General features: G+C 47.0%; 1 protein-coding gene across 1 annotated transcript; it reads right to left on the minus strand.

The window, feature by feature from the left end:
- Window positions 1–334: 334 nt before the first annotated feature.
- Window positions 335–7,010, minus strand: LOC311311083 (ATP-dependent RNA helicase DDX39A). The gene is made up of 10 exons (XM_084440722.1): window positions 6,941–7,010; window positions 5,501–5,709; window positions 4,788–4,915; window positions 4,350–4,626; window positions 3,475–3,593; window positions 2,822–2,953; window positions 2,491–2,600; window positions 1,413–1,557; window positions 932–1,079; window positions 335–602 (listed from the first exon to the last, which is right to left on the minus strand). Exons 2-10 carry the CDS (start codon window positions 5,706–5,708, stop codon window positions 586–588), a joined length of 1,284 nt encoding a protein of 427 aa, XP_084296848.1. The 5' UTR covers window position 5,709; window positions 6,941–7,010; the 3' UTR covers window positions 335–585.
- Window positions 7,011–12,814: the final 5,804 nt, after the last annotated feature.

Here is a 12,814-nt window from a genome sequence, read left to right on the forward strand (position 1 = left end):
AATCATATGGCAACTGCATTGCAGGTGATACAGGCTGTGGGTCCAGAACATGTTAAAGTACGTACTCTGGTTCCAGTATATTCAATTACTCTGGTTCCAGTATAATTTGACAGTTTGGTTTCAAATTCGTTTGGCAGCCCTCATGATGTGGAGGAAGCTATGGAACTAAACAGCGGCTAGCGGAAGAGTCTTCAACTATGAGCATAGCGCCCTCTACTGGTGATCCGTTAATACTGACTTAGTCCTCACTTATGTCCATATACTTCACATGTACACTTGTGTGAATGAAGGAGTGGATATATAGGAGGTAGCAACTGAATCCGACACAGTGAAATGACATTGTATAAAAAGTTTTAATACAATTCCATTAACCAAAAATACATCCACGATTATAACAAGAGAAAAATTAAAACTCGACACCCCCTGGGGAAACAACAAAATAAAAAGTGTTGATGCGTCATTAATGAGCATTCGGGGACAAACGTTTAGGGGGGAGGCTTTAAAATAAACTGGTTTTTTTTTAAATCCCTCCAAGAATGCATGGGAGGGGCACACACGATCTGGTCTTCACTGGAAAAAGAGGACTCATCTGGACTGCTCAACTGTAGAGAGAGAGAGGGAGAAGGAGAGGGAGGGGGAGAGAGAGAGAGAGAGAGAGGGAGGGAGGGAGGGAGGGAGAGGGAGGGAGGGAGAGGGAGGGAGGGAGAGGGAGGGAGGGAGAGGGAGGGAGGGAGGGAGGGAGAGGGAGGGAGGGAGAGGGAGGGAGGGAGGGAGGGAGAGAGGGAGGGAGGGAGGGAGAGCTTTCAGTTGACAATAACATCTCCCCCATCAATAAAACCCAGTGTTCTGTAGGCCCCCCACTGCTATTCAGACCATATTAACACCTATATTACTGGGTGTATGATAGTAGTGGTAAGGGGGAGGAGCTTACTGTAGGTAGAGATGTCGATCTCTTCCGGAAGTTCCGCCACATTGACCTCGAAGCGGTCCTGCACGTCGTTCAGGGTCTTGGCGTCGGTCTCGTCGGACACGAAAGTGACGGCCAGGCCTTTCGTCCCGAACCTGCCGGCACGGGCCACCTGGGGGACGGACGCAGCAGAGGTCAGGGGAGAGCCTCGGACTATTGGTTGTCGCTGCGACTGCAGTCGTACCATTGGTCGCTTCTGAATCTACAGTCGTAAAGGCCGCGTACTTTGTTCATAAGTGTATGCATCCACGGACTGCATACATTTTAAGTTGTGCCGTTCATGTGGAAATATTAGTCACCAGCTTCTACTACAGACGGGTAGTGAAAAGATGGGAATGTGTTACGTGGCTGGAGTTTAGACTTGATACAAATGCACCTTCGTTGTCTTGGACGTTTCTATGTACCACACCCAGAGAAAGGGTCAGGCGTATGGAAGCAGACTAACTCTGTGCAGGTAGGTGTCGGAGTCCTCCGGCATGTCGTAGTTGAAGACGATGTTGACGCGCTCGATGTCCATCCCTCGGCCAAACAGGTTGGTGGCCACCAGGATCCTCCTCTGGAAGTCCTTGAACTGCTGGTACCGAGAGAGCCTGGCCAAGAGGAGGGGGCGTGGGGGTCAAAGGTCAGCCAGCTAGCATTCAGCAGTTCAGGTACTATAGGCTGGCCAAACCTGGCATACCTACAGTAGTGGATTAAACCTGGCATACCTACAGTAGTGGATTAAACCTGTTTTATCTACAGTAGTGGATTAAACCTGGAATATCTACAGTAGTGGATTATTAAACCTGGCATATCTACAGTAGTGGATTATTAAACCTGGCCTATCTACAGTAGTGGATTAAACCTGGCCAATCTACAGTAGTGGATTAAACCTGGCATACCTACAGTAGTGGATTAAACCTGGCATATCTACAGTAGTGGATTAAACCTGGCATACCTACAGTAGTGGATTAAACCTGGCCTATCTACAGTAGTAGATTATTAAACCTGGCATATCTACAGTAGTAGATTAAACCTGGCATATCTACAGTAGTGGATTAAACCTGGCATATCTACAGTAGTGGATTAAACCTGGCATATCTACAGTAGTTCATTAAACTTGGTATATTTACAGTAGTTCATTAATCTTGGTATATTTACAGTAGTGGCTTAAGTGAAATGTAATAAATAATAAAGAGTAATGAATCTTATATCAATCCTTTCCGGTAACGGCATCTATTTTTAGGACGTACCTGCCCTCCTCTGAATACATGAAATGAAAAATCCATCGAGCTCTGAATTATTCTGACAGTGCATTACAGGAGGTGGAACTGGAGCATTCTCAGATGCTCGCATCGTTTCTCATATCTCTGAATACTAACGTGGAATAGAATTCAAATCAACCTCCTGGGCCGTACTGCAAGCACCTCACACCCTGAAATGTTCGGAATAAGTCATGCGTCGATGGCTCTCTCGACAATGCTGTAAACCGCACAAGGGCAGGGTACTTTTAAAGGGCGATTGATTCCTGGTGTGGTACCCACCTCTCCTCCTGGGCCATGCCCCTGTGGATGGCGATGGCCGGGAAGTTCTGCTCCACCAGCAGCTGGGACAGCGCCACGCAACGTTGCACGGACTTCACGAAGATCACCACCTGACGGGCGCAACATAGCAGTGGGTCAGAGGTGTGACAAATCCAAAAAAGCTAATCAAGAATAAATGTGACACAAACATGGAAGCACTCACAGCCAAAAAGTACGCCCGTACAAAAACATCAACGCTTACGAATGTTTAACGCTTAAAAACCCCATGGCGGCGTCTAGGGAACAAGTAGCTGGTCTTAGCCGCGGGACGAGAGGGTGTGTGTGTGTGTACCTGGTTGAACTCCAGGACGTCGAGCAGGTCGAAGAGCTTGCGGTTCTTCTCGCTGTCCTTCAGCTTGCAGTAGTACTGCTGCAGGCCGTGAAGGGTCAGCTTGGTCTCGTCGTCCACGAACACCTCCATGGGCTGGAGGACGACAGGCTCGCGCACGTTAGCATGAACCCCAGGGACCCGGCCAAACAGCACTCCACCATTTCTGGGACTAGACGTTTTAAGTCTTGTAGCGTTACGTTATTTTAGTGTTATTAGCCTGATTTGACACCCATCTATAGCAAGGGGCTGTTTTTTTTTTCCTTTTCTAAAGCAAGCAGCCGTAGCTGAGATGGATACAATAGCGCACACATCCTTTAGACCGCTGGCCGTTTCCTCGTTCGAGGCGTGTGTTCCTCCCGACAGGTCCAGAGGCAGGGGTGGAGCCCCCTGACCCAGGTTTAAAGAGAGGGTCACTCTATCCCCCATTAATGGCCACTTGTGACACTGACAGCCACGAGTGGGCAAAGCTTAGAGGGACTTTTAACGAAGTTGGGAGACGCGGTAACTTCCCACCACAGTCTAGGGATATTTCTAGTCATTCTCACCGTGAAAGCGATAAGAGCTACGTGTTTAAACGCGCGTACGCTGGTTCAAGCCCCTCGTTCCCTACTCACATCCTGCATGAATTTGCGGCAGACGGGCCGGATCTCCTTGCTGAGCGTGGCGCTGAACATCATGCACTGCTTCTCGTGGGGCGTCAGCCTGAAGATGTCCTGGACGTCACGCCTCATGTCTACAGGAGAGGGAAAGACGGGTGTTAACGTTTTACAGAAAGCCCTCTTGTAGTTATTGAGCAGGGTAAAGTTAAGCGAATTCGTTTTTTCAGCTCTCGTAATCCTCCTCGGATCAAAATGATTGAGGTAATTTGACCCACTTCCTTTGTTCCGGGGATCACGTCACAATTAGGAGCGAGTCCAATACCAGTATTTCCCCAAACATAGACTAAGCCGTGTTGGCCCGGCCCAGTTCACAGATCTCCTGACTTAGCTGTGTTGGCCCGGCCCAGTTCACAGATCTCCTGCCTATTTTCATAACGAAACCTTCCTCTTCTCAAATCTGGAAAAGTATCTCGAATCTTGATACTACTAATGTTATGCGCTCTGTGCTGTGCAGCACGCAATTGTTTTAACCTATCCACTCTCACCACCACTAACAGCCTTGTTAGCTTGCTACGCACACAGTACACACATGCACACCTCTCCAGCTGGTATCTCTGGTCTGGCTAGCTAGCTAGTGTTGCAATTATTACACAGTAGTTGAGCTGAAATCAGCAAAATCTTACAACCGCCGCTGCTTCTAAAATCTATAACACTAGCCGCTTGTGGTCTCGTTTGACTTACTAACGCTAGCGAACGTTAGCCTAGCGCTGTTACGCCAGGTAGATCGGACACTTCTTGCCTCGTCACCCCTGACCTCCGGGTCACACCCTGCCACAGCTACATTCCGATCCCGCTGGGGGGAACGCCGAAATGCCCCACCCCAGACTCACCCAGGGCCTCCAGCATCTTGTCGCACTCGTCCAGGACAAAGTGCTTGACGTTCTTCAGGCTGAGGGTCTTGTTGCGGCTCAGGGCCAGGATGCGCCCGGGCGTGCCCACCACGATGTGGGGGCAGTTCTTCTTCAGCACCTCCTCGTCCTTCTTGATCAGCATGCCGCCAAAGAACACGGCCGCCTTGACGGTGGGCATGTACTTGGAGAAGCGCTCGTACTCCTTGCTGATCTGGAAGGCCAGCTCGCGCGTGTGGCACATGACCAGAACCGACACCTGACGGACGGAGAATCGAGGTTTTAGCCGAGCTGTTTGTGGCGCCACACTACATACATAGATCGACTTATATAGACTACCTCTACGGTCGCGCTAATAATAGATCATTTGTTGGCTCGTTTTACACAGTATGAAGCTAAACATCGGTGTGACTCGCTCACCTGACCGTCCACAGGCTCAATCTGTTGGAGAGTGGCTAAGACAAACACCGCTGTCTTTCCCATACCAGACTTGGCCTGACACAGGATGTCCATGCCCAGGATGGCCTGTGGAATACACTCGTGCTGGACTGAAACAGACAAATTACAAAAAAGTTCGACGGTCAGGTTGTCCACATGATTCATAGAGACGGCCTAAGAGGAAGCGTGGAAGTGCTGTCCCCATGGGACCTTATTTTGGGAAAGTCAAGAAAATCGCAGTTTGTCGTAAAACTGTAAAGCAATACTTTCGGAACTAGGGAAATATTAAAAGGAGGAGAAAATCTCAATGGGCCTGGCCATGTTGAGACAGAGCGGCAGCCATGCGAAAGGAGGTGTAACCTGTTCTCTAAGAATTTGCATTACAAGGTTTTGGTTACAAGGTTTTGGTGAGTGTTAATGCCAGCTAACGTTAGCTAACTTGCGAGTAACTGGGATGAGTAAAAATTATGCTTTAAATTGACAAACATCTGAAAAAGAAATGATTTGTCTCTCGCCATTGACTAACATAGATATTTTTTTCCGAATTAAAGTCCTGTGGTGGTCTACCAGAAGAGGAGGGACTTAGGCTCTCTAGAGGCAGAATTGGTATAAAGCAGCTCCTGAAACAACATTCCCATTACAGAGTTCAGCCGCCAAACACCACTCATGCGTTTCTCTCACTGCGTCAGACTCACCTTCAGAGGGATGTTCAAAGCCACAGTCGACGATGGCGCGGAGCAACTCGGGTTTGAGCAGGAAGTCTCGGAAGCCGGAGCTGTGGATGGACACGTAGGAGCCCTTCACCTCCTTCTTGCTTGCCGGGGTGGCTGCCTCCGGGGCTGCCTGTGGCTCCTCGTCCTCTTCATAGTCCAACAGCTCGTTGTCAACGTCGTTCTCGGCCATGCTGTCGGAGTAAATACAGAGACCGTACGTTAACCTTCTGTTGTATTGGGCAACGCAGAGCCTTACTGAACTGTTTGTTTTGCTGCTTTATTGCTGTTGGACTCTTAAGCCGTCCTTAGTCCATACCCGTCTTCCTGATGGTCTTGCACACCTCCTTTACAACTGATGCCATCTTCCTTTTCACGTTACCGCCCCTCTCCTCTCACTACTCCGTTTTAACCGTTGTGCGTCTGTGTTCTTCAGCAGGGTGTACGACGACCGACCACCATTTATTGGTAATAATATGCACATTTTGGATCTATCCTTCTTACGCACTGTGATTTTGGTCCACTACAAAATGTACAAAGTACGGCAAATAGCTCGCTACGTTACACTCAACCAGGCTGACAATCCCCGTGCGTCGTCCAGCTCTCATTCTCAGCGGCAAATCTTGCGCTACTAGTAGCTGGTTATGCTAGCAGGCTAGTTATGCTAGCAGGCTAGTTATGCTAGCAGGCTAGTTATGCTAGCAGGCTAGTTATGCTAGTTATGCTAGCAGGCTAATTTACTAGCAGGCCGCGATTCCACCGCGCAAGACGGCAATGTACGTCTGAATTCATGGCTGATCACATATTGCTAGCTTGACAAATTCAAGATAAAGAGTATCGGCAATGGTAGTTAAATTAACATTTAAAATTTCACGATCAACAAAATGAAATCATTCCCTCTAAGTAGATTGAAGGTCTCGGTCGGTCGATACTACACAAACAATGCGTGGTGGGCCGGCCGCCCCTCGGGCCTCTTCCTTCAGTTCGCTCATTCAAACTTGATCCTTTACCCGGTTCAAAAACACGCAAGTTAACTCGTATATTCAGGATCTAAACAATTTAACCGAACGGGCGATACATTCAATTATTAAAGTTTGAGATTTAAGTCAAGATCATATTTCTACAGGATGATATATTTGCGAATCTCAAGGACCCTGAGATCACTGGGCTTGCTGGTTCCAGCCTGGGCTTGCTGGTTCCAGCCAGATAGCATGTCAGCAACGCTACTGCTAGGCTAACGAGGCTAACGAGGCTAGCTAGCTAGCTAGCTCACGGAACAAGCCGGGCTTTGTTTACATATTTAAACAAAAATATTCGTTTGTGCCTACTCTAGTCAAACCCGAAAGATTGGATATTGCATTTAAACAGCGTTTAGTTATTTCGTGGTTCAGAAATATCGAGTGAAATCATATAAAGCTATTTTACCTTTCGATGTTTGCTGGCTGGTTGTGTTCAGCTTCGAGAGTGTGATCAACTGCTAGCTGCTAGCTCACATGCAGCTGACTAGTTCCCTTTACCCCGGAAGCAAAGCTCTGGGTTAAGTAGTGGCTAGTTCCCATAAACGCAGAGACCAGTCAAACCCTAACCCCAACCCTAAACCTAACCTTAACCCAACCCTATATCTAAAACTAATTTTAATCCTAACCCTAACCCTATCCTAAGCCTAAACGCAACCCTAACCTTAACTCTAAACTGCCTCTGCGTTTATGGAAACTAGCCTTTACCCTCTGGTTTACCCGGCCTCGGCTGCTATTGGTCAGTTTTAGAGCCCATCAACAAGTCAAAGCGTTTGTCAATTTTCTGTTGTGTAACAAAATCAAATAGGTCATCTATATTCTGCATTCATTAATATTTTTCATAACTAGATATTAGGCTACTCGTCTAAGTTATAGCGATTAAATTGATTTCACTAGCCTCAGAATTATGTAGGCTAGATTTTACATCAAGCACTGAAATTCACATGGATAAATGGAAAATGCCTACGCTTGATAATGATCTTAGAATAACGCAACATTACATAAGGGGTGCAAATATTTATCATTTCATGTTTGGTTGTTGTTTGATTCACTGTAGATTGGCCGAATTGACGTCCACACCTGTGCCTCAATGGCTTATTAGCCTACTGTAGGCCTACTGTCCCTCCAGTATCCATGGGTTCTAGTTCCACTCACAGTTCACATATTTCTGTCATTTAATGTCTGTTTTCTCCCAAATAGCCTACCTCTCAATTGTGTAGGACTTATGTTACATAGACAAAATAATATTTTTGTCCACTTGGTGGCATCAAAGTAGCTGCCCCCTACTATAGCCTACTGCAATAAAATAAGCCTACAGGTCTACCATTGGCTTTAGGTGTTATCCTGAAACATTTGGTCTATGTTTTCTTTCGTTATTCATTCTAGGCCTGTCTTATGTTCACTAGCTCTTATATCAATTTCATTTATTCAACCCAGGGGAGACATTGCTCATTATGGAGGCCCAGGGGTCCTATTTTCACAAACGCCATCCTCCACCCCTCAGCATACCTTTGGAAAAATGCTCTTCAATGGCAAATGACTATGAATTTATGAATTTATGGTAAACGATGACACCTGCAAACACCTCCTCTCCGCAGAATAAAAGTTACAAATGATTGGTTTATCTTGTTGTCGCTTTGAAGGGTAAGTTAAGCAAGACAAATCATTGGCTTTATACATGTCAATCATGTCCCATTCTGTCGGTTGGCGCTACCCCAGTGAAACGCGAAGCACGCCATTCTGAATATGCTTTGATCATGGTTGATTACGATTAATCATGCGATTTAAAATCGTGTTTAGGTTGAACTTTGTCTTCGCGGCCTTAATTACCACCGTAACAGCGAGGAGGCTGACGAAGGGAGTCTGGGAAGCACAGCCCTGTAGGCGTCGCCTGTCTCTTTGAGAGGAAGCTCCAACAGCCAGCTGCGCGACTTCGCTCTTTACCATTCAACCAGCCGCACACGAGCGATGGCATATTGCGTGAAAGTCAGATCGGTGTGAATACTTTAACGCTTCTATTTGTGACCGTTTCGTGGTCGAACAGGACGACGGCCTTCGGAATGACATAGGAATAAACAAGAGCGCGTTATGGGAACGGCATTCAGGTGGGTACTGCTCATTATTTCTATATCCAGACAGTGTGTATGCTTAGCCCATATTAGGCTACAACAGTCTATCTAGCAATTTTCTTGTGAATAAATGGATCGAGCGGAGTGACTGCTGTGTTGGGAAATCAAGGAGAGATGTATTTTCTATGTTGGCGATCCTCCGTCCTCTTCATCAGCGATGCCGGTGCTGTCATTCTCGTTGTAAGATGTAGACTACATTCAGTGGTCTCAATTTGCGAAAGGAATGTCCAAAAACGGACTTATGGAATATTACAGTAATTTGGCATGTGAATGTGAAATGAATATGAATATGAAATGTAGGCTATAGCCCAACCGGGCTCGTAGGCTACCTCGCCGCGCGCCGTCTGCGGCCTCATTTTACAGTAGCCTCTCATGTCGTTGCTTATTACACAATCGTTATAATGTTTTGAAGAGCATTCACGTTAAAGCCGTGCAAGATGCAGACGTGCCGTTTATATGGTTACTGATGCTGGAACTGTAGCATCACCGTGTGCAGCGCGGGGCCGCACAGGTAGGTGTATGCATCAGCATTTCGGCCTGACTACAGGGCAAAGTGCCATCATAAAAACAGGACCGGTCAGCCAATGGGATCGTGCCCTCGGCTGCTTCTTTGTATAGGTTACTGGCTCGGCCTTGGGTTTCCAGTCGGCCCAGTTGTGTGCATCGTGCTGGCCCATGCTCATAGGCACAGGGAAGTCAAGTCTGTTCTCTATGGCGTTAACCATAAACCCCAGTAATTCACCAATTGGTAAATTCAACTCGGCTTATAGGAGATGCATTTTCCTCGTTTTTCCCTCTTGCCAGATGATAGTCCGTAAATAGCATATAGAGCTGACTGATGAAAGGCTGAATGTAGGCTCCAGGCATCCCAGTCTTTCTAAGGAGGAGGTGTTGAGTAGTTAATTTCATTGATCACCGCCTGACTTGAATAACAACAGGGAGGGCTTTAAGACATGTCTGATGAGTAGAATGAACCAGCACTTTTGAGGAAGTGTAGCCTGTTGGGTTGACGTCAGTATTTGTAAGTGTGAGATTAAGTGATTGGCCATGGTGTTATCTGTGAAATCCACTGGCTACACACACACACACACACACACACACACACACACACACACATACACACACACACACACACACACACACACACACACACACACACACACACACAGTCAACACATTTAGCTCTCAACCTGAAGAAACACTATTATCAGATCCCCTTCACAATCTCATGACCTTGTTTTAAAGTTAAACGGCCTCACCGGATTACCATTGACAGAGAACTAGCTTTGACTGCTCCGCAGGGAGAGATACACACACACACACACACACACACACACACACACACACATAGACATACAGTAGTCTCTTTCACTAGCACACACACGTACACACACACACACAGACACGCACACACACAGTCTCTCTCACCAGCACACACACACACACACACACACACACACACACACACACACACACACACACACACACACACACACAGTCTCTCACCAGCACACACACACACACACACACACACACACACACACACACACACACAGTCTCTCTCAGCAGCACACACACACACACACACACACACACACACACACACACACACACACACACACACACACAGTCTCTCTCACCAGCACACACATACACACACACACACACACACACAGTCTCTCTCAGCAGCACACACATGCACACACACACACACACACACACACACACAGATATAGTCTCACAAACGCTCGTTCACATCCAGCTGCGTGCTTCTTTAACACCTCATCCCTCCGTCCGCGTCCCGCTGCGTCGCCATAGTGAACTGCGAGCAGATGAGCTAATAGCCCTCCGCCGAGGTCGGCAGGATAAACGCTCTTTGTGTTTCACACAGGCCTGCTTCGTGTGTGTGCGTGTGTGTGTGTGTGTGCGCACGCACGCCACAGAAACTGCTGAATATCTAGCTCAGGGCAGGAGGGCAGAGAGACGACCCTTGTGTGGTGTGTTGCTGTGGAGGTCTATCTGTGTGTGTGTGTGTGTGTGTGTGTGTGTGTGTGTGTGTGTGGGCATGCGACACAGGCTGCCTGTCCCCCATGGTGGTGGGTGGCGTCCAGCGGGGGCCCAATGCAAACTGCTCCACTCCATCATCCTGCTGACTCTGTGAAACGGCGAGCTACTCGTTGGTGGCGGTGACACCCCCGGCCCACACAGAGGCCCCGCCCACCTCCCCCACCCCCTGGTCCGTTGTTGTTGACGACGGTGTGTTTGCACCTGGCATTTGTAATTGAATATCGCCGCCACTCGTGTTTGCAGACCTCTTTTGTTGTCGGTGGGTACATTGGTAATCTAATCCGTTGTTCATACAGTACGGTAATGTAATCATACAGGTAACTCGTTCAGTCAGGTACGCAGGGCTGCGGCTTCAATAAATAATTTTCCTGAGTGGTGGTGAAGTCCTGGCATGTCAAAGACACCGTTTCCTGAGCCCCACTCCACACTGCTTATAACACCGTCACTTTTATAGTCTAGTTTCATTTGACCCCTGCTAGGTGCTTGCCAGCTATTTTATAATAGACCATATAAAGACCATCATGTCTTGTCGGTATATCTTTATGTTTAGTTTTATATACAGTAACGGTGTTATTTCATTGTGGGCTAACATTTGACGTTTCATCTTGTAGAGTACCCTCACAGATTGTTTTTAGTCAGGTGAAGAAGGCCTGTTATGGGAGCATACTGTAGGGCCAAGAATTGCAGAAAGATGGTGCTTTTGGAACTCTGGTGGAATGATTTACCCCGAGTGTTCCATGTGTGACTGATGGGCGATGATTAACACTGTGGCTGGGTGTGTTGGGGTAGAGCTGGAACCCGACTTAACCAGGCCTGTTCTGAAACCCCAGGACAGCATCGATGACTAACCAGACCTATTCTAAAACCCCGGGATAGGCATCGGTGACTAAATGGAGGCTGGACTAACACAATCAGCTGTTGACATCATGTAGCGTTGTCTGTTTTTGCTTTGAGTTCGCACTGTAGCCTACAGATCCCCGATCTGTTGCTCTTCCCTAGGATATATATATATGAGTATGTTCCATTCCTGCTCTACTGGTCTCAGATCAGATTGGATTCACACAGGTAGACCCTATCAGGGATAGGGTTGGTAATTACAGTAAGTATTTAAGGTGACTGTTTAGCTGACATGATGATCTCATGCTTGCGTCAGGGTTTTTGTCAGTGCCTAGCTTAGCTGTGCCAGAACAGTTGTAATCCATTTTGTGAGATTACGTTGATCCGTATGATCTAACTGCTCTTATCTTGTTATTAAATAATAGAGAGATCTGATAACGAATGTAGCTTAAGCCATCTAACCAAGACACAAATGAATGAATGATAGTTTATTTTGTTTCAGTTATTTCAAACAAACAATACATACATAAACAATACAGTCTTACAACAATAGAAAAGCAATAATAACAAATAACAGAAGCCGAAAAGGCATAGGCTGAATCTATAAGCTTAATTACGCCTACCCTTCTTACCAATACAAACAAACAAACAATATTCAACTATAGTCCAATACCATCGTGACAACCTTTTAACCTTTTATCACTATACAGTGATAGAACAGAATCTAACCCTATGAAGATATAGCTCAATGTTTTAAACCCAAGTCATTCCCATTGCCATGCAGTCGTTCTGTCAGAGTGAACTTGTGGAAATGTGTATTTAAGGTATTTCCCCCTTGCTCTGTATTCTAGGGGAAAATCGCCAGGAGTAGGATGAATCCTTAAAGGGGAAGTCAGGAAATAATTATTTGAGTAAATGTCACTCCTTGGGAACTCCCCTTTGAGGAGCGTTCACCAGCTCCGTCAGTCTGTGTCCCACGCGGGTTCCTTCAGACCGTCCTCGTCAGACCGCCCCCAGGAACTACCCACAACACTGCCCTGCAGGAAGCAGGAAGAGAGCAGACAATTTCTGTAAATCACAATTACCGTAAATCACCAATTACTGGTGACTTACGTAATTCGCTTTGCGGAGGAAGAGCTTTTTCAAGGACGGTCGTTATGAGAGCAGGCGTCGCCGTGGACTACGATGACTCGGAGCGACCCGAGTGGAGGTCAGCCGCCTCAAAACATACACGCATATTCTCTGTTGGC

This window comes from Borostomias antarcticus (assembly GCF_949987555.1).
Source record: "Borostomias antarcticus genome assembly, chromosome: 7".
In the NCBI taxonomy this organism is placed as follows: domain Eukaryota; kingdom Metazoa; phylum Chordata; class Actinopteri; order Stomiiformes; family Stomiidae; genus Borostomias; species Borostomias antarcticus.